This window comes from Phalacrocorax carbo, chromosome 4, assembly GCF_963921805.1.
Source record: "Phalacrocorax carbo chromosome 4, bPhaCar2.1, whole genome shotgun sequence".
In the NCBI taxonomy this organism is placed as follows: Eukaryota; Metazoa; Chordata; class Aves; order Suliformes; family Phalacrocoracidae; genus Phalacrocorax; species Phalacrocorax carbo.
The window spans coordinates 34,106,445-34,129,369 of NC_087516.1; the positions used below are offsets into that span (position 1 = coordinate 34,106,445).

The 22,925-nt window shown below is 40.6% G+C and overlaps 1 protein-coding gene across 1 annotated transcript; it reads right to left on the reverse strand.

Moving 5' to 3' along the window:
• Positions 1-6,844: 6,844 nt before the first annotated feature.
• ASAH1 (N-acylsphingosine amidohydrolase 1) lies at positions 6,845-22,925 on the reverse strand. The gene is made up of 14 exons (XM_064449531.1): positions 22,781-22,925; positions 17,564-17,610; positions 17,286-17,376; positions 15,969-16,055; positions 14,886-14,964; positions 13,920-13,994; positions 13,043-13,088; positions 11,454-11,598; positions 10,200-10,254; positions 9,912-9,993; positions 9,168-9,299; positions 8,833-8,956; positions 8,236-8,292; positions 6,845-7,678 (listed from the first exon to the last, which is right to left on the reverse strand). The coding sequence occupies exons 1-14, from the start codon at positions 22,856-22,858 to the stop codon at positions 7,589-7,591; spliced, it is 1,188 nt and encodes a 395-aa protein (XP_064305601.1). The 5' UTR covers positions 22,859-22,925; the 3' UTR covers positions 6,845-7,588.

Here is a 22,925-nt window from a genome sequence, read left to right on the forward strand (position 1 = left end):
CCCTGCTACTACTCTTTTTTTCCCTTTAAATAATAAACTACCCAGCAGATACCAATATCTGAGAAGTATAATTGGCATAAACCTTCAACCGCAAATTTAAAATGTTCACACAGGTAAAATTAAGCAGATATACCTCATTCCATATCGTGACTCTTGAATATGCTCCTTTGTTGTTGTGTTGCACCAGAAAATGCAGAAGAGCAAGACTGCTTGCCGGTACCTGTTGGGTTTAGTCTGTGGGAAATGTTTACAATGAATAACCCCCGTGGGTTTTCTCACCGAGTATTTTAATCAGGGAAAGTGTCTTGTAACCTCAGTGCTGTCGCGTCCTCAGCCTGCGTGTGGAGGTGTGGAACCAGATCACAAAGAAAACATAGAACAGCTTTCTAAATTAAGGAGAGCGATGGTCTGGCTGGTATTGCTGCTTTCAGAAACAGGAAATCACAAGCACCGGCGCAGGCTGTGGCTGACCACACCAGGGTTGTTTGGTGAAGACAGTTAACCTCCACGTAGCAGAGGTAGATCTCCATGTAGCACAGGTACTGCCCAGCCAGGTGTCTGCCCGTTTGGTGGCTGGGAGACGATTCTGTACGGGCTCACGCTGCGCTGCCTTCGTCCTGCATGGTCAGAGCAGGGGTGAAAATCGAAAGCCAAAAAGAAATGGTGGTTTGAGCCAGCATTTCTGACTGCAGGTAGCCCTTGCACTGAGGGCCGTGGGAAGCAGGATTCGTGCCAGGATGTTGTTCTGATGTTGTGTAACAGAGACATTATTGAAAGCAGGAGCTTGGTATGAGGATAGGCAAAGTCGACCTGGCTTCGTTTCAAACCCATTTAGGTGGCTGGGATTTTTATCTTGAATTGTTTGGGCGTGCACTGCGCTCGCAGGCTACTCGATGAAAAGGAGGCAGATAATCAGTTGAGCAGTCACAGGTGGGAGAAATAAATACACACTCTGATCAGAGGTTGAAGGAGAAAATTAGTGGGTTGCTGCTTTGGGGGGCAGAGGTATAATCAAGATCCTCGCAGAGCAAATGCAACATGTTATACCTGCTGGCAGAGCAGAGGTTGGTGTAAATGGCCTGGTAGGAGGTTGTGATGTGCGCCTTGGGCAAGTGGGGACTGTTACAAGTTGCTTTATTGTCCTCTCCAGGCCTAACAGCTGCAATTCTGCCTTTCCCCGGACAGGCACGTGGAAGCTACATTCTGCTGTATCTTATATTCTCCACACTGATCCGCAGCCCTCAGTTTAAAAAATAAAATCTCTAGCCATCTAGCTTGTACATCCAACACTGCAAAATAAGAAAACACCAGGATCACAGTAAGTGCCCGTATGTAACCTGCTCCCCTGTGCACATGGGCTCTTAATTGCACAGCTTCTCTTCTTCGCCACACTGGCCCTTCACAAAGTCTCTGCCCCAGCCAACAACACGCAGGGTGTTCATGTTCAGCACTCAGTGTGTGGCCTCGAGCCCTGCTTATTTTGTGAAGCGTCCAAACCTTGCACTGAGATGATTCACTTTCTTACCAGTTTTCCTATGGTGCTCTCCCTGTATCACCTAATTCCACGATCCTTGGAGGCATGCTGGTATCGAACTAAATCAGCCTTGTTTGAGGGCTTTAGACCTCTTTTTGGATTAGTGTATGTTGTAATCTTCCCGATATCTAGAAAGACAGAGGATATTGTGCTTGTGTTACATATGGAGCTCTGAGGTACAGAATTTGAAACCAAGGTTGCCAGGTAATTTTGAGAACCTGAAGTGAGATGTATAAAAATAGGATACATTTTACAGTACTTTATGTGACTGCAGCATAGCTCCCTCCGTCTTGATTGCAGTTGCGGTTAGTACTGCCAAAACATGACCACTGGTATGACAGACAGGGTACTCGCCAAACTGCACAACCTGCTGGGTTGCCTGTACAGCACCTGGCAGAAATGGGGAGAGAATTAAATTGTCCTGGTTGGTACTTAGACCTGCTGGGTCTGTAACACCATCCTTTCTCTTGCAAGACATTGTCTTATTTACTGTCTTGAAAGCTGGAACAAACCAGAAGCCTTTCTCCTTTATTACGCCATCCCCATTCATCACAAGAACACAGCCTTCTGTGCAGTGAGTGAAACAAGGGATCTCTGTAAAAGGAATTTTGGAATCATACAAAGAGACTGTATCCCATCTGTAAAGGAAGGGGAATGAGTGGCTGCTAAGCTTGCTGGCTTCTGGATGCTTTGCAGCCTTAGTGTACTTTCAATGTAACTAATCTTGCTTTTAAATCTAAAGAATGGTTGCTTGGGATAATACATATTTTTAATTTCAATGGTTTTTTTCTTAGAGGATCAGCTTAGATCTACTGCCTCTCAGCAAAACTTGAAAAAAGGTGGTAACAGCAGTTACTAACCTCGTAGGCTTCTGTGGGTGGGGAGGCACATTTTGGTTGGGGTTTCAGAGGACAGCCAAGGAGTGCTTAATTTAGGGAGTAATGGGGTCAGTAGAGGAGTATACTGCAGTTGCTGGACCTTCACAGCCTGCCACTCTCGGCTGTCTTCCTATTCTTCTTTACCTCTCTTCCCTCTGACATCTCCTGACACTCTGGCTCCTGCTCCTCTCTTCTTCCACCCCCCGCCCCCCGCATTTCCCCTTCTCCATCCCAGCCACTTCTACTGCTTTATCCCACCCGGTACGTGCAGAAGGCATATGTTCTGCAGCTGGACGTGGCTATCTTAACAGAACTGTTTCCAGCTCTCAGGGGATGGTGCATGTATACCTCTTGCAGGAATGCAGATGTAGCATTTTGGGAACTAAGTTGATGCAAATTATATGTAACTGCTCAAAGGTTTAAATACTGGTGTAATTCAGATGGTGGGTGTAGCCTGAGAAAAGGCTATGTCTAATCCAAACACCTCCAGATCCCTGAATTAAAGTTCTGCTTTAAAAACAAGATGGCACTTCAGCACTTTGCTACAACTCAATGCTCGTGATCTGTTTTTTTTTTTACTATAGACAAAAATGGGGTTTTTTGTTTATCTTTCTCAAAGAGATGAAAAATTTTCATTGAAATACAAAGACAGAAACGTCTAGGGATGAATTTTTTTCTACATTGGGTATCTGCCTAATAGAGAAAGCTTAGCAAGATTAAAAGAAAGACAAGACGTAACAGTGGATAACCTTAAGCAAGCCTTATGACTGCAGTTACCTAAAATACAGAATACCCACCAGAAGTAGCCTTGCTACTGGGATTCTTCTTTTGCTCGTGCATAACCCTTGAGCTAAGAGAACAAACTTTGCAAAACCAATTAGACAGAGAGAGGTTGTCCCATATACAATTACTGTAATTCAAAGCTGATTCACTGTAGATCAGTGTCCTGAGTATGGTGCTTTGCCTTGTGTAAACAGACTCACTCCTTTATAATTACTGACCTCTCGTCTAAGTAACAGAGTGTGGGCGCAGACTGAGCTACAAAACACCTTTAAAATCTTTGATACCACAAGTTATGATGCTCTGAAAAACTGGTAGGGAGCAACTGCATGGTCTGCTTGTTTCTTGATCACAGTATTTGGCCAATCGGTATGTTGTGTTTCCAGACTCTCTTAACCGTCAAAAGCAGCTTCTTATAAAATGCGTAAGTATCTGGAGATTCCTTCCCAAGGCAAACTGTGGTTTCTGCCGCCACTTTGATTGACCATTATTCTTTCTGGCTCATCTTGTTCTTCTGGTGCAAAGGTTGAAAAGTTTTGCTGAAAGAGAGCTTGGGTGTGCCTTTCTCACCAACACTTCTGGTCCTCCAAAAGCAGAAGAGAGTCCATCTGGTGAGCCATGGCATAAGCAGGTCATTTGCCTGCTGTTGCCACTAAGGTGAAATCCAAGCTTTTTGAGCATTTTGTTCACATTTCTTTCTCCTTCCACCTGTAGCCCAAAGAGCTGGCTGGGTGAAGGTGGGACAGGTGTTTGTGCTGGGAGGAAGGAATATCTTCTTAGTTGCAGTGCCTGCCTAAACCTCTCAGCTGTTCCCTGTCAGTCCACAGTCCATCGTGCCTGCTTGCACGGCTCAAGTCTCCTATTTACTCTTGCTGCTTTCTTTGCAGATACTTCCCGGGACACCTGTGGGCGCTGGTCTGGGGTTTTGCTTCTAATCAAAGCCTTAACACGTAACTGACTCTCATGCAAACTCACTTGCGTGCATGCCCCAGAACTACTGCTTGATTTTGATAGAATCAAATTCCTGTCCCGGATTCTCCTGTCCTCACTAGCTGACAACGTTTTGCTTTTAGACATGGGAGATGCCACTCTTCCCTCCTCTGAAATGGTATGGGGCTTCACTGCATGCGTTTCTTAAGTTGTAGAGGTGTGAAACTTTCTTGGCAAAGTGACATTTTTTTGCATTTAAATGCCACTGCCCAAACAAATACTGAGGCTGTTCTTCATAGAACTAGGCTACGCAGTAATAATAGAGTATGTATGTTGTTTGCATATTCTTTTTTGCAACCATTTGATGGTTTTTCACAACAGAACTAGGAAAGCTGTGTAAATCTCTTATTTAAACTTAAAAGAGAAAATACAGACAGTTGCTTACTTGACCTGGGGAAAAAAACATACCTTAAAAAAAATCAGACCACCCTCCCAGTGTTTGTGAGGTACCTCAACTATGAGGTACCTCAACTATGTGTACAGCAAATGAATATGAAGAAACATGCCCATTTTCGTTGTGTCCTTCTGTTTAAAAGAAAAAAAAACCCAAACCAAACAAAACCTAAATTAAATCCCAAAGTTGCAAAGTTTTTTCAGTGAAATGGCCTTAGCTTCCATTACAATGCTTAGGGCAGCAGAAGGGGAGTGGGGGTGGGGGAAGCAGCAAACTGATGTTAAAAAAAGATGTCTCTGTCTGTAACAAGAGCAAATTAAACCTTTGCCAGGCTTGAGAAAATCTTCCGAACAAGTGCTTTCAGAGTTGACAGATGAAGGTTAAATCAATATGCAATTAATCCCATTCATCACTTTTTCTATATTAAGGCAGACACAGTGTAGGACCTAGTTGTTGGGGGTTTTGTTTTTAAATAACTTTGTTTATTTTAGTCAATAGCAGCCATAGGCATTCAGGCTCCAGACAGACATCCAGGGGATTTAGCTGTGCTTTTGCAATTGGAAAGCACTTTCAGTGGGGAAATGTGGATTGCCTTGCACAAGGGACATACCGAAAGCTCATTAGTTAATGACTGTAAATAGTCTACACTGCCTTGCTCCACATATACTAAAGTGGGACAGGACTAATTAAGCAAGTAAACTTACTTATTTCTAAATGACAAAGCGATTTGATTATTGCTGTTATGCAACTAATCCCAAACAAATCTGAACAACCCCCTACCAGATTAAGGTGCAAACTCCCTGGCATATGAAGTGCCTTTCAAGGTTTACCTTGGTTTAACTGTTTTATATGATTCAAATGTCCCAGAACCTGCATTTCACACTATACATTAATTTTATTATAAGTCACACTGCTGTGTTGATTTTGGTTTGCATAGGTTAAAAATTCATGTTTGAGATTAATGGACTCTGGTAGCACAATCATGCTAACATGCTTCTGCTTGCATACTTCAGTTCAAACAAAATTAGATGTACAGCTAGACTGGCCCTTTTTTTAATGTCAGTTTAAACATGGGATGCTGATTTCTGTGTGCTCTCAATTGTCAGCACTTTACACCCCTTTGAATTGCTGCTTGCTCTGCCACTACAGACAGTGTTCTAAGGCCTAGAATGTAATTTTCTTCAACCAGAAGCCATGTTTCTTTATCAGCTGCTAAAGTTATTCGGCAAATAGCATTCCTTTTGTCCCTGCTTCTTCCCGTGTTGATGGAGGGAGAGCTGTCAGTTTTGCTGTAAGGTGGTAACCTAGTTACTGAAACAAGGGATGATTAAAGGTTATCTTTTAATATTTCTTTTAGAAAAGGAAGCAATAAAACTTATCCAGCCATACTTAGATGAAAGTTGACTTTGCATCTCAGATTTATGGGCAATAACTTGTTTCACCTTCTGTAGACCTCTTATATTAAATTTGCAAGTATTAAAAAAAAAATTAAAATCCTATAGTAGCCTTTACTCTTTGGAACAGAAAGCTGTCGTATCCCCTGTTTTGTATGCTAATACTGTCCTGCATCCCCTGGCTATCAAGCATCCCAATCTGACTGGATGTCATGAACTTGCAGGTTTTAGTTAGAATGCCTTATGCTGTACCATCTCTGCAGATGCCCAAGAGACAGCAAACACCTCCCTTACACCAGTGGCAACTTTAAATTCATGTCTCAACAGGAATACAAATAGCACCCCTTTCCTTGGGTGGTTAAGAAAAGCTTACAAGTGACCCACCGTACATACCAGCCCCTACGCTTACTCACCAGTGTCTTCTCTTTGCGTGGTCTAAAACACAAGAGTTGGCACTGGAAACTGGTCCCAGTAATGCAACCAGTGACACAGATAAAGTTACTGCTTTCTACATTACCTGCTTCCTCAGATATCAGGGTGCCTGTTCTTCCTTCTATTTCTAAAGGACCTTTACTTTCTTTATTTGAATGCTGGCCAATGGTGTAGTCTGGCTTCGCTTCCCTCCCCACTTTCCAAAAACCAATCAAAATCTTCCCCAACAACCCAACTGCTATTAGTAGTTGGCTACTTCCCATTACGGCAATAACCTTAACGGTCCGTTTAAGAAAGAAATCAGTTTTTTAGACACTGTTAAAATTAGTCTATTTGGAAGTGAATGCCCTTTCTGCTAGGTGGTATGTAACATGCATGGTGACTTCTGCTGAGGTATGAAATCAGTGCATGTGTACTTTGGTCAAATAAAATAGTTCTTAAGAATATTTATTGTATTAGTATTTATTTTTTTGAGACAACAGAAAAATCTGTATTTAAAAAAATTGTTAACAGGCCAAGGAAGAGTTTCAGCAGATCTATAAATCAGTGAAAAGACATTTTTTGGCTCAGATCTCATTTTTCGGTATTTCCCTAAGACCTTGTTTCTGTGACCAGATATGACACTTGGTAGGTTATTTTATAACAGGGCATCTTGGATATCTTGGATGTATCCTCATGTTGGACCAGAACACTAGCAATTCATCTTAAGTGCTTAGGAAAGAATAACAGAACTGTACTGTCCCAGACAGCCTTCTAATACCCAGTTTTTTTCATGCTTGATAGGTGTAATTTTAACTCACAGGTGCTTTAGAAGTATTTTAATCTAAAAATACCCAACCAAACAATGAAAAAAACCAAACCCATAAACCAACAACAAACCAAACCAAGAATACTGTCAAGACTGAAGAGATCTAGAGCTAAGTGCTGAACTCATTTGGTAGAAATGGCTGAAATCAAACCAGACATACACTAGTATACATTTCTTGTCAGCGGAACTGCTGATCAGAAAGCAAGAAAGTCCAATGTGCGATAGGGTCCTCCATTGTTAGAAGCTCACTGACATTTCTATATAGCCATTAGATTTCTGAAGAAAGGAGTTAGGCTGAGGAATCTTTTTCCAGAAGTATTTTTTCTTGGAGCACCTCCAATTCAGACAAGCAGCTTCCAACACAGGAAAACCACAGGACTACCAAGGACTACAGGGATCTGGGCATTCCCGCAGGTAAGTCTCTGTATGACCATTAGACACCTCCATCAGCGTTGTGCACACAGTCAGCTAATAGGCCGGTGGGGGGAAGAAGAAGGAAAAAGAAAAAAAAAAAAAGAGAAAGCCTCATTACAGAAATTAGTGAAAAAATGTCTCTGATACTAGCTGAGCAGTTAACTAAAATGAGCATTTACCTTTGTCAACAACGTGCAAGTATGAATAGCTTAAGACTAAAACATCTTCTGTTGCAGGAAGAATGAGACTGTAGTACGTGTAAACCATGAGGTATATTAGCTTGTTTCATGCTATTTATAAGGGCATGTATCACAGGCTAGAAGGGTCCTTAAGATGTCTGTAGTGCAAATGCTGCCTCAAACCCTAGCCAGCTATGAGGAAAGGGCTCAGGCTACTCGGAGCTTTAAAGCTGTAGGGCCTTTGGAAAAGCTATTCCAGCCATTACATTTTGCTCCTACAAAGTAATGTAGAATTTGTTTTGTTTTCTACGTGCATGTTTTCACCTAAAAAAACTCTGCATGGACCACTGTGACCTCCTCCTTAGATGTACAGTACTTAGTGGTCTGCCCCGCACTCCCCGGCTAAACTTTCTGCAAAAATAGAAGCATTACCTTATTGAGGACAGGCTTTGTGGAGAGAACATCATAAATTGTCGGTAAGGAGATGTTCTGAAAGAAAATAATACAATGATGTTAATGGACATTAACCTGTTAGTGTAAATCCTGAGAACTCTAACTTTCTACTGCTCAATTAGCTAGTAAGATAAAGTTTTAAGGGTACATCTTGAGATCAGAGGAACATGGTCTGCAAGAACTTGAGCAGACCAGATCCCAGTACAGCATGGGACACTTCAGTGGCAGTGTTTGCTGCCTGACAATATGTGTTTGAACTTCACTGGTGATAAAACAGCTCAGGAACAATTAAAATCTCTCTGAAAGTATCTCCAGGTTTATCCCCCTGCATGCATAGCTGCAGAAAATGCTTGCAGGAAACCCACCTAGGAAAACCTAAAACTAAAAAACATTCATGTAAAGAACCACCTTGTACTTTATGACCCAGAAGCACAGACAAATTGTCACAAAACCGTAAGCCACTTCTGTCATCACTGCTGTGCTTGCAAATGCCCTGAATGGTCCTGGCTGAGTCAGATCAGTGCTGTAACTTGGGAGTTTCAAAACAGCAAGATGAGGTATTCGGAAGATGTTTACCTCTTGCGTTGTCTGGTTCAGGCATTTCATGGCAGGTGTTCTACGATTATCCAAGATTAGTGGAGGCTTCCAGCGATCATAGTTTGTTTCTAACACGTACCATGTGCCTTTCTTGATATCAAGGCTGGAAAAGAGGTACATGTTTGTGTTTTGCTTCTCTAAGTAAGCACTATAGACAGATGGATTTTTTTGTAAGCTTGCTGTGGTATTTTTCAATGATGCTAAAGAAGTGAGTTCTTGCGCAACAGAAGTCACAAGAAATACAGGACACAATTATTGGGGGAACCTGTCCTCTTCTGGGAGGCTGAGTCAAGTGTCAGGTCAAGCATACTCACTCCCAGATATCCAGAGTAGCTGTCCTGGAACGAGTTATCACACACCCCTCTCCAGAATTTTTTCCACCCAGTATAAAGTAAGCTGGAGCCAGCAGTCTTGTCTTTGCCAGTTTGTCTTTTGCATCCTGGTAACTGCAGATAACAAAGCAGTATTGGACTATTAAATGCTATAGATAGTTCAAGTACTGAAGAATGAGTTTCACAGACCCAGAAAAAGTTTGGGCAGTTATGCTTTTCTTCCCCTTTCATACACACATGAGGAGATTGTATCACAGAGCAGTAACACATTTTAACAAAGCTCCTCCACTCACTTTGTACTTGAAGTATGGTTGTTCAGAGGTGCTCTTTGCAATTTTTCTACATTTAAAAGAGGAATAAAATGATGACATGCTGTGTCATATTCCACCTGATTCATTTATTGCAAGAGAGCTTTGTTTCTGTTTACTTCCTATAATATTCTACTATCTGTTGAATGTGTTTTGATGCAGAATGCTGTTACGCATTCAGACACCAATAGGTTCATTAGAAAAAAAATAAATCTGAGAAAACCATTTGAGGAATTTTAAGGGACCATGTGTGATGCCTCCCCCCAACCACAGTACCAGCAAACCCAAAACTATTTAATGTTAAGGCTTCTAGGAAGGTATCTGTATCATTAGATACTAAGCATACATCTACAGTATTCATGCCAGCTGAAAGCAAAGGAGATTAAAGCAGTAGGGTATCTTGCGGGGTGGGTAATACCTTGTAGCATTCTCTAATACTGTTCTTGTAAGAAAGCCCATCCACATACCATCTCTTCTACCAAGAAACCATTCGAAGATACCTGCAAAATATCACTGGTTACAATAATTTGTTTCCAGAAGGTTCACTCATGCAATTCTAACTTTCACCACCTTTAAAATGAGCTGTGTTTTATCTTACTCATCTGGAATCTTTGCACCATTTCTGTGCCTGTTTATTAAGGTAACTGGCATGCCTGTGGTCTGGAAGACTTGTACAGAAATAGTGGAAGAAATGAGCATTACTCACCAATATAACCACCATCAAGACTGAAACGCTCATTCATTGTCAGAGTGAACAAGTCCTGAAAAGCATTAAACAAGTCAGCCTTCATCCATCGCCAGCCCATTAATACCAGTAATAAATAAGGGGCAGCACTGCAATTTACATGCCAATTGAGCTTCTTGTTCGTAAGACTCTTGCCCTTTGAGTAATGGGCTGCAAGATCAAGCCCATGTGGAGAAGAACCTAATTTATCACTGCTTGAGTAACTAGAAATGATAACTCAGAGTTTTCTGACCTGGCGCAGCAATCCAGCAAACTGTGCTTTTATGCTAAGCAAGTCAAGCCTACGGCCATTTTTCTCTTCATCCTTGTTGCATCACTGAATTACCAGTCTTCCTTCCCCTTCTGTATGTAACCTTCTTCTCAGACCTCTGAATACTGTTCTAGTTTGAAGGCAGACTTTTAAGTCCCAGTGCTAAGTACTCCCTGGTATGTTATTGCTGTACACACAGGCATGCAGCTGTATGCAATTCAATCCGTGCTACTTGCAACATGCAGTTCAAACTCAAATCCCAGTCTTTTCCAACTCATGTTTCTTTTAGAGGGAAGTGGAATTCAGCTACACTGGATTGTTTTCAGAATGGAATCTTCCCAATTTATTTGACCACAAGACAAAAATAAATGGATACAACATGGGAATTTATGCCAGAAATGCTCTACTATGGAAAGGGCCACCTATAATAGAGGATAAAGGCATAGCATGTAGAAAAGGTGGAGTTGCAGTAAGCTTGAAGCCCTGGTATAGCTCTGTACTGCTGGTTTTTAAAGATGTAGATAAAACTCAGACTTCAGGTGCCTATTTAAAAAAAATTTATCTTGCAACATAAGACTCTTGCGAGGAAGGATTGGAGAAAGAATTAAATATAGCACAAGTATGCTGTTTCACCTCTGGGATCACAGCAGTACCTATTTGCTAGCAAGAAACTCTACCTACTTGCGCACTTTGTTTACACTCCTGTTCCTATTCAGAACTCAACATTGTTTTATGAATTGTCCAAACATAAATATTTCATTTAGGCAATCTCCTTTTTCAAGGAGGAATGCAGAATTGTTTTCCTTTACCCTTCTTCAAATAGCTATACTATGTAGCAGAACAATTAACAGACCATTTATTAAAAAACATCCCAAGGCAGAGGATGAAAGCAGGAAAATTTGCATCTTAAAGGAAAGTGTGAAGCATTGTTAACAAATTGACAAGCCTCCCTTCCCAATACTTACTGGTTTGACTCCAGATACCATGCCTATGTATCCTGCAAAATTTGTAGACCTGAATACTGTTTTGTTGTTTCTCTGGAAGTCCAAGTTCACCACTATAGGCTTCAGTTCCTGAGTTACAGTCCAGGAATTATTTTTAACATCCCACCTGCAGAAAATGGTACAGCATTTGAAATTTCCCTCCCTCAGAGCTTTTAAAACTACTCTTCACAGCACGCAGGCTTCCTGTGCGTGATGCCTGTCCTCTGATCTTACTCATGTCAGCTAACACCACTGCTCAGTAGTTACCTGAGCAGCACCAGTAAGGGACAACTAGGAAGTCTAAACACATAGGCAGTCAGTGAAAAGAATGAAGTTTTATTTGAACCAAGAGCATATAAACTACTTGGTATTAAACAGCACCACCATTACAGCTGGTTTGGTTTGAACACACATAACTTTGTTTTATTTCTGCTGGCAAAGGGAGGCCACTACAGGTACTGCCTGTGACACCAAACCTACTGTAATCCTGAAGCATGTGTAGCTTGTTCTGCAGCAGAATGAGCCGGTTCCCTCAAACTCTTAGTTTTCAAAGGGAGAAAACAAACCACATACTGCTGAATCTGCGCCATACAAAGGGAAGTGCCAATTCTAGCTTGTAAGGTAAGGCAGAACAGTTTGTAGGCAAGATGGTGCTAAAGAACACTTAGCAGACCATTAAATTCTCTGAAACAATCCAGGTTCTGGCAACAGCATTGAAAGTTGCCTTAACTTTCAGGGACCATGTTCCCAGTACTTCTGACAAGTGGGAGAATTTCAATACAAGCCAAACCAAGGGACAGGTGGAGTCACAGCTGACAACATCTGAGTTTTTGATAGGCAGGTAAGAATTTTAATGAAGTCGGACATTTAAATTCCATCTGGGCATTGAGAGTCATCTGGATGACTGATGTTACAAAATATACTGGGATAATAAAAGCAAACACTGAACTGCCTGATCACGAGGTATGAAATGAGAACTAAAAGAGAATTCAGTGCTAGGCAACAAGCTACAAAGATTTTATGCAAATGAATGATAACGTTAGGTCAGTGGAATACAAATCACTGGCTTCTGAGTAGAAATGACAAATGATGGGAAGTGCCAGTAGAGCACAGTACAGTAACTAAGGGGATAATCTGGAAAAAAACCAACCAGAAAACCAAGCCCCAATCCAATCCACGTTTCACTGCATGTACTAAAATTGGTGCTTCTGTCCCATCACGTAAAGAATGAGATGCACCATGCCTCAGAGATAAGGTTACATGGAGTGTACTTTGGTTTGAGACATTTTAAACTGGAGCTGAGAAAACACGAAGTAACACTGAACACAACTGATTTACAAAGTCATTCCTGACAAGCTTGTAGCAGTGGTTTGACAAAAGATCATCGGCAAAACAATCCTCTTGTTTGTTTTAGCCTTTTTTCACAACATGCAATGCAGAATTACTTGTCACAGTCTTAACAACATCCAATTCATCATTTAGACTCAAAGAATGCAAGTAGAAATTCCAAGTTCAGCTAGCTTTTTCTCTGGATTGAAAAAAAAGGAGAAGAGACAAGTTTAGATACTTACCCAAGAAAGAGTCCAAAATCCAAGTTTCTGGCATGGTAAAGCTTCCCTACACAACAACAAATAAATAAATAAATTAAAATTTTCTAAAGAAAGAGACAAAAATTTAAGCTTAGAAAAACCAGGAAATGAGTAAGCAGGAAAAATTACTGGGAAAGTAAGCAGGGAAAATACCACTGTCTAGTTGCCCTTTTCAGAAGCACAGGAAAATGGTGGATTTTTTTTTACCAGAGAAGTGTTTTGCCATAATTTAAATAAAGTAATCTTGTAAACTGCCATCCATCTGAGACCCAGATGCTTTCCACATTATCTTAATGCAATGGTAATAATACCTTGAGCTTACTCTAAAGGTGAGACATTTGTAAGCTCTCTGAGAACCCCTCAGAAACTGCCTAAGCTGTAACAGGAATAGACAAGGGCTGCAGAACTCAGTAAGAGAATGAGTGTTTCACTTCTTAAAACAGTCTATCCATTTTCTCTAGCACCACACATATGCGATAGCTAAAATCTAGATACCAAACAGATTGCACTAGAATCCCTCATGGGACTGAAAAAATATCAGGTGTCTGGCTGGTGTTTTTTTTCCCCCAGAAAAACAAATGCCAGCTATTAAAAAAAAACCAAAACAAACAAACAAAAAACACAAAAAAGACCCCCAACAAAACCAAAACCAAACCATCTTTGAAAGACATTTTTCCCATTTTTTAGTCTAAGACACCTGTGTTCTCTTATTCCCTTCTCAAGGAATACCTTTTTATTATCATTGCTTTTAGTCTTTTCTACTAGACCTTCTTGCCTGCAGCTGAGAAGGACTATGTATGCATAATTGAGGTGGACCCTCTCCTCATAAAACTGTTAACACTATTCTGGGTTGCATTACCTGTTGTATCTTCTGCCACTATTGATGTACACACAGTAAAAATTTCATAGAAGATGTTAAAAATAACAATTTCCCCTAGAACAAAAAGAAACAAAGTTGAATAGCTCGAAACTTTTGCCATGAACAGAAAAAAATTATTAGAAAAAAGCATACTGCAAAGTTCAGCATTCTATAATATTTCTCTCAAGAATTTGTTTAAATCTCATTTGATCTTTGAAATGACCAGTTCAGCAAAATCAAGAGCTTCCTGAAAGGCAGACAGAAGGATCAGAATCCCTTGGCCTTCTGCCTTACCATACAGAAAGCTGACAGTCATTGCTACTTCCTCCTCTGGAAACTTCAAAACAAGCTATAAAATTCACTTTAAAGAAGAAAGCTGGTGTATGTACCACTATTCCCATATCAGAGCTGGTGACTAGCAGCAGGTGTACTGCTCCTGGATGAGGCAAGCAGTGGAAGCAGGTCTATGGACCCTCTCTGTTTCAGTTCTGGAAGAATTCAGTGTCTACTTCTCACCTGGAATTGCTTTCTTTTGCAGGAGGTGTAGAAGGAAGGCAGGAGGATGTGGCAAGGATCACAGGGAAAGAAAGTACAGCACGAAACTGAGCCTTGCCTTCGTGGTATGTCAATAGCAGACACACAGCAGAATGGGAAACCAAGAGAATCAAGGGTTCCCCCAAATTTTGGTGCACAGATGCTGAGACTCCAGTTCCCAAAACTCAGGAGCAAGAAGCTACAGAGAAGTACCAGCCTGACGAAAGGCTTATGTGATTTATTGCCATTCTCTAAAATACTGTTTTCATTTAGTGTGAAATGCAATTTATTGCTTTATCTACTTAATTAATAATTTATTAGTTAAAGTCACAGATGACTAAAACTACACTGCAGATTGGTACACATATTAATTTTAAATGAGTCTGGATTCCTAGTTTTCCACTACATTAATAAAGTGTTGGAAACCATTACCCAAAGGAATCCCAGATGAATTTGCAATCCCTTGGAGTTCTTCATTGAAAGGATAAGGAAGCGTTGCGGTCAGATGAGCCTGAAAGGAAGAGTCTTGTATGTAGTTTGTGTAAATTAATGTGATTTTGTTACTTAAACCAAACCTTTCCCCAATAGGTACAACCTTCTCACAACTATTAAATTGAGTGTTTGATTCCTCTGCAGCCTGTAGAACTTAAGGATGTTTGCAGAGTACTTGGAAGACAAGTGCATACTTCGGGAAAGTAAAAACTATTACATATCAAAATATTGACATGTGAGCAATGGAGATTAGCACAGTATCTTAATTGTTGTTAGCAGCAATAGACAAAACAGAGTGAAGTAAGACTCTTACGTCTTAAGAGCTGAACTGGAACTGAGCTTGGCGTCAGTGTTTAAGGGAATCCCTAACTTTCACACATTGGTATGACTACCTGTATATGCTACCTTTATGTCAGTCCCACTCAGGCACACAGGGATACAAATGAGGTGGGGCCATCATGACCTAAGGCTGCTGTAAATAAAGATGGGGGACGGATTTGACCTTCATTATGCTGTCTGTAGCGCTATACTGTTTTCTCCTGTCCTGATTTTATGCCAAAGCCTATTTTAATCAGAATCAAATTAATTTTTTCAAGTTAAGGCCTGGTCAAAGTTGCCCCTGTAATCAGCCATTTATTGCAGTTTTCAAAACCTGATTTTACTTTACTGTTTAAAAGTAGTTGAACATGGCAAAGAGAATTTCAGTGAAGTGTTTTGCTACCGTGAGTAAGTCAGTAGCATATATGTCTAGCATGACTAATCCAAACTTGAAAAGACCTTAGAAAAAAATCAGAGGAGGAAGAGACACATGCATTTTAGTTTTGACAGCTTCAAAGTAATTTAGAGTAGGCAAGGAGGCAACATTTTGCCAAGATGGCAAAATTTCAGAGTAACTCTTCAAAGCAGCAGTTTTGTTCTGGAAGAATTACCACTTGTAAAGTTCTTAATTGCCTAATTTAGTAGCATTCCAATTCTGGTAGTCAGAGCATACCGTAATAAAATAATTAGGCTGAAAATACTTACTATTTTGTTATCCACTATGTCAACAACTTTGCCGCTGGGAAAGAAGGTATTTGCTATATCTTTAATATTCTGGACCACAGCCTTCACCTAGAAAGAATAAGGGCTTTTATTGAATAGATGATCTTCAGCATAAGAATTGCTAGAATACCAACAGAACCCCATCACATACTTTTCAAAAAAATAGTTTGTTGAAAAAATACATATTTAAATAAAGTGCTAAATGTAATGTTCTTGGTGAGAAAAATACCCTCAACTTCCCATTAAAGAGTCATTCGTCAAGCTTTATTCAAATAACTTTCTACATTAGCTCTGCCATGTCCCTCTACCAGAGAAAATGAATTACAGGAAAAAAGCCATCCTCATCTTTGATCACATTTTAATACTCTGCACTCTTTTATCTTTAAAAAAGTTAATTAAAAGCTCTTTGCTTAAGCACTGATGTTCTTGAAGTCAAAAAGACTCAATAAATTTCTTACAAAAGTACATGCTTTCCATTTGCGACATGTGATGGCCATAAATAGAGTTCCTTTCTATGTGACCTAACTCCAAAGTACGTGAGAGAGAAAAACCTTTCAGCTTTTAGGGTGCAACCTGAAGCTTCCAACACCCACTTTAAATGAGACTTTTAAAATAAATATCATGGTGTAAGTTGAATTTGTTCGGCTTTCAGAGTTGAAGGGTCAAAGTCAGCTGGGATATAGCAAAAATCCCTGGGCTTTCTTGAGAAATTATGCACTGAACTGAATTTTCAGCAACCTTCAGAAGAAAAATTGTTCTAAGTAGTTTGAAACAGGCTTGAGCATTTTAAAAGTTGTTTCTGCCGTGTAAGCACCAGTGCCACAACCAGCATCCCTGAAATGGGCAAGAAGTTCCTTATTTCCCCCTCACCATTTCATCACCTCATGCACTGTTTTGAGAGAATCAGGGATGTACAGAGAAGGGATGCTGCCTCAGTTTCACTTCAGTTTACTGAGGCTGTCCCTTTGGCGTACTCCTCCCCCTCCACTCTGTATTACTTCATGACGAAAGAGCTTTGATAAATGAAAGCTGCTTTTAAGCCACACTAGGTTTTATTCCTCTACATCCCAAACACCAGTGTCCCTATACTTGATGCCACTAGCTCAAGTGCTGTACAGAAAAAAGGTTTACTCAGGCAATTATTTTAGTCTAGAATCATATTTAAAAAGTTAACTAGAAATACTATCCCTTTCAGAGAATTCTAGCACAGGTATTCCTTTCCGAACCTTTCTTCAAAATAAAAGGCCACATGCTAGTTTTATACCAGCTAAGTTTCAAAGCAAGCTCTGCATTTCATACCTCTGTCTTCTTGTCATGCATCAAGTCATCCCATCTTTTGCTGGGAGGTAAATCAAGATTTATGATATACGTGGGCACATTCCCTTTGAACCTGAAAGATAAGTGCCGGAATTGAAATTTAAAGAAGGCTTTGAAAAAACATCTGACAAAATAGGTGCTTCCTACCTTTTCCCATTTTCTAGATCTGCAACAGGAACGAGTTACAAAAAAACCCTGTTCAGACTTGCAAATCACTACCTTTCTTTAATTTGTTAGAAAAACTGGATCAGATTACTTACGTTGGTCCTGAAGGAGGGTATGTTTTACTTCTGCACTCTTCTCCATACTGTAAAGACAGTGAAACATTACTTTTTAGTTTCTTTGTTAAAACACTTTATTATTCTAGCAGACTGAGTTTTGAATTAAACCTTTAGGACTTGTCAGCTAAATCAGTTCATGATGATTTGATAATAAAGGAAGATAAACCCTTGGGACTTTGGAAAGAGCGCAGAGAAGAATACAAGAGGTAGGGGACAAAGAGCAACTTCTCCATGCAGTCTGACAGACCTTCAGACAACTTGCCTAATGTAGTCCAAGGCAAGCATAAGTTTATGATAAATAGACAAACCGATTTTTGGTCAGTGTGATTCAATGAAGACCCTGTAAAAGCATATTCTTTGGCAAGTTTGGAAACCTTAAATCTCAGTATGGACCCGTTTATTCCATTTATTCAAGTCATAATCTCATTTTTTAGCATCTTTCACAATTATGCTTAGTGTTAAGCTTCAATGTGTAGGGGGGAGCAGAGAAAGCACACCTAATTTTGGGCAAATTACTCAGACGGAGGAATGAGCTATACAGCCTGACTTTTTATTTAGTGTGGAAAAGTGCTGCTGAACTGGTGCGAAATATTATGAGAGGTGCATTTCAGGAATATAACAAAAAACTAGTTACCTTTATTATTGTAAACATGTCTAGTTACAAATGAAAGTTTGAGAACTATATTTAGGTGTACTCAAAGTGAACGCAAGGGTGTTTTCCCATCAATTACATAAAGCATGCATATACATACATAAACATATGGATATACATGCCACAATTGTAACTGCATGTTTTACTCAGCGAAATACAAGCAAATGCCTACTAGCTGCACTTGTGCTTCAAGCCAGTTGAGAGCAGACCAGATTTGGTCCCCAATATATCTAAGCACATCAGTAAGTGCCAAAGAGCACAGTATGGCCCCACGAGGAAAAAGGAAAGGCAGAAAAAGGAAAGGCAGAAAAAGGAAAGGCAGAAAAAGGAAAGGCAGAAAAAGGAAAGGCAGAAAAAGGAAAGGCAGAAAAAGGAAAGGCAGAAAAAGGAAAGGCAGAAAAAGGAAAGGCAGAAAAAGGAAAGGCAGAAAAAGGAAAGGCAGAAAAAGGAAAGGCAGAAAAAGGAAAGGCAGAAAAAGGAAAGGCAGAAAAAGGAAAGGCAGAAAAAGGAAAGGTATTCTGGGAGTCCATACAAAGGCTCCGAAAGCACAAGTGGCTGAGAGGCAGATCAGAAACAAAAATACGTAAGGACCCTTCCACCACTTTTCCCCCTCCCTGCCCTTGATTGCCAATATTTATTTGGCTGTACTAATTATATTACTTTACTAGTAATCTAGTAAACACTAGTGTGTCCTGCTAAGGCATTCTGGCTCCAGTAAAAACCAAGACAAGATCTCTAGCAGCTATGTATCTGGGACAAACAAGCTAACTGATGTCCATGTTCTCTTTGGGCCAGTCACAATATCTGTTTTTAATGCATCAATCTAGAAAACACAATGTCTTACACAATGCCACAGACTTCAAACACTGGCATAATTTGTTACAACTGGAAACAGGAATTTTAAAGTGAGATTGGTTTCTGGGCGTTATCATGTGGTTTTTTGTATTGTTTCCACTAGCTAGGAGAAAGCATGAGATGAATTTTGGTTTTCCTACATGTGAGATGAAGGTACAGGACCAGCAGCTATGTGTTTCTTAGATTTCACTGTGGTGCAGTTATAGCCTTTGCATAGCTGGAACAAAAGGTCAAACACAAGAGGCCATTTAATTTTCAAAATGAGGAAGTTTCAAAACAGGGAGGGTAGGGGAAGATATCAGATGACTAATTAGGCAACAAAAGTCAGAGGCTTCATGCAAAGCCAAGCAAATACTTAACAGTATTAATGCAATTGTCTTGTGAAATTTTCCATCCTGCAATACTAAAATCAACCAGAAAAAGCGACATTATGTATACAGTCTACCGCAACGGACGCACAGATTTGGACCTTCGGGAAATAGCTCCTGTCAAAATATGCTTCTTGACAGATAAAGCATGTAACAAAAAATTATCCGAAATGGATGAAAGGTCAGTTGATCTGTCAGTATAGCCCATGCATACACAGAGGAAACAGTGGTGACCGTGCAACCTGATTTCAGAGGATTTTAAATTATGTTCCAGGTGCTAAATGTTATGCCACTCCTGACACTCTCTCCTGAGATTTTAATCTTGTATTTGTAGCTATTTTTATCTTCCCAGCCCTTTGCAACCTAAGCCACAAAAGAGGTGGGGAAAGTGACAGTTAAAGGAAGAGTTAAGGGAGGGATACAGAGAAAATGTTCCCTCCTTACATGTCAGTAATTTTAGACTTCTCACCTGTCTACATCCAAAGCAAGGTAAAGAAACCACTAATCCCCTAAACAACCTGTACATCTTCTGAAAAACTGCTAGCATTTAATGAGATATCTGAAGAAAGCCAAGATTTTTTAAAGTTTTTTTAGGTAAACTATTATATGCTGGCACATAAACAGTAATTTAAAAAGATGTCAAGACAACCAGAAAACTAGAAGTGATTTGATTAGGTGTTTTTTTACACAAAGTTCTAATGAGGAACAAAAAAAAATTGTTACCTTTTACAATCAGATGAACTGCAAACTTTTCTGACAAGGTAAAAGGATGAAAAGACACCTGAAGAATTTTCTTATAGCAACAGACAACCCACCAGGCACTTTCTATCACCAGACTGAAATAAGCAGCTATGAAGTTACTGCTGTGGTCAGTGAGACCCTCCCCTCTGCAGAGGCTTGACGCTAGACAAGGAACAATAAATCCTCAGCCTTCCAGCCTGAGAGGATCGCCTTGAGTTTCCAACATGACAAACCAGAGAGCTGGTCTCCTAAAAAGAGACCACCTGCCTCCAAACAGGAGGTCATCACTATAAATTCGCTTTTTAAGTATGCACTGAATGCCCTGTGAGAAATACAGCTATTCCTGAATGGTGATTAAATGTTTTTTTGTTTTTTTTTTAAATCGCCTATTACTAGAAGGTTGCATATTTTGATTATCTGATATACTGCTGACTTTTGAATTTGCATGTATGTAATGATACAGAAACAGATGCATGGCAACATAGGATCAAAACACTGAAAGAGAACACAGTGGAGAATAAAGAGAACATGGAATGGGAAAGATGGAAATAATAAGAAAAAATGGAAGTAGCACAGAAGATTTATATTATGACTAATTGTATGAAAAAAAAAAGTAGAGCAGAACAGAAACCAAACAGCTAGCAAACTGTCGAGATTAATTTCTACCTGGAAAAAAAAAATCAAGTAGTAAGAGTTACTATTCACTGCAGTAAAGAAAATGAATGCATGGTTTAATGACTGAGTAAACATTTTAAAACCTAGCCTGATTTAATTAATATGAAATAGGCTGAAAGTAGCTTGCCCAGTCTAAAGAATGCCAGCACTTTATTACCCTCAAAAATATTTTTGAGGTGGACCATCTCTGGCATCCTTCCGTACTATTCAGTATTTCTCATCTTCATATTTAAAAATAAATATAAAATGACCTCTTTGAGCTATGAAATATGATGCCATAGTTTAAGGATATGACATTCAGTCTCCTTCAGACAAAGTAATCTGTTATATTCAGCATCTTTTGGTCTACGAACTCTGTGGTCTAACACATTTTCCTCTCTGCTGCTCTTCCCTTATGGGAGGATGCCAATGCAGCACAACACAGTGCTGCAGCAGTCCCAATGCTGTTCGCCTTTCTGAAGGTGGACATTAAGAGTACTTGTGCAGTGCTGAAGAAATGAGGACTAAGCCAATTTAAATTGCATTTTGGACATAAAGTTCAGTATGGTTGAGGGGGCCTAACTGAAAGCTAAAAGGCCTGACAGTCTGCACCACTGAGATGTAATTCACAGCATTTAGCTTCCATGCTCTATGTTAACAAAAAAAGGACCCAACCAGCTGTACGTAGGAAGACAACAATCGTTCATTCTTCAGCAAATGATGCATCCCAGCATCTCAACCAAAATAAAATATCCAAGCCTGATATCTGGCTGCACAGCAGCACAACCTGCAACCTGGAGACCTAGCGGGTATTGTGCAAGTGCGAAGATGTACCAAGTGCAATCAAATGCAAAGTCAAGCTTTAACAACAGATTCTGCACTTTCTTCCCCACTCCACACTCCAGACAGCTTTTGGCTAAAATTCTGAAGGTGTTTTAAGCTGGAGCAGTCATGTAGTATTGAGAAGCTGCTCTTGTGGGGTGAGAATGCGCACAAAGAGAAAACGGCCTAATTCTGCATAGTCAGAATGCTGTTGGAACATGGGTCTCCAGATGCCCACAGTCCTCCAAAGCCTTTCCTACAGTTCTCCCCTGTCCCAAAACCCATACTCAGTATTATCTGGTAGGAAGTCTTAGAGCAAACACAAAAGAATATAGGAAGTAGTACGTTCCCAAAATATTTAAAAATATATTGCAGAAGAATATTTTGAAATCCAGAGATATTTAAAAACCAGTCCTTTTCACCGAGGATAAGGAGATTCAGAAACTGAAGAAAGAGCGCTTCGCTGCTTCAGGAATAAAAAAATACTTCAGGAAGCAAGAACAGCTGTTTGTGTGCCCAGGAGATAGAAGCCAGCCTGTTCCAAATAACTTCCCCTCCTGACTTCATAATTCCACCGAAAGTTACGTACTTTGCCTATTCAGTTAAAAAAACCTAACCAAACAAAAAATGACATCCCAAGCCCACCTGCTCGACGCTTCTCCCCTCGGGCGAAGTTACTGCAAGCACACTAAGCAGGTTCAAAAGCATATGTACTTTTAGCAATCCCTTCTTAACTTTCCTTTTCGAAAATCATTGCTTGGGCGTAGATTACAATATTTACTTTATAGATATATATGAAATTGAACGCAGGAATGAGCAAGGACTTGTAAAACACGCCCGATAAACAACACGACGTGTGGCCACGGCCGCGCCGGCTGCCAGAGGAGCCATTGACAAAGCCCGTGAGGGCTGCGCGACGCTGCCTTAAATCCACACGCGTGAATGTAAAGGCACGCTTGGCCTCCTGCGTGGGGAAGGGCAGCAGCGCCCAGCTTCCCTCACACCCACCCGGCCCCGCCGCCTCCCTCCCCGCCGCCTCCCTCGGAGAGAAGCGGGGTGATCGGATCCGCGCCCTCCCCTTCCCCTCACGTCTCTGAACCTCACCGGGTCCGGCGCCCAGACGAGCTGAGCCACGACGAGCAGCCCGGCGGGCCATAACAGCGCCCGGCCCCAGCCCACCATCCTCCTCCTCGGCTCGGCACGGCGCTTCCCGGTGTGGCGGCCCACATGACACCGGCCGGCCCCGCCT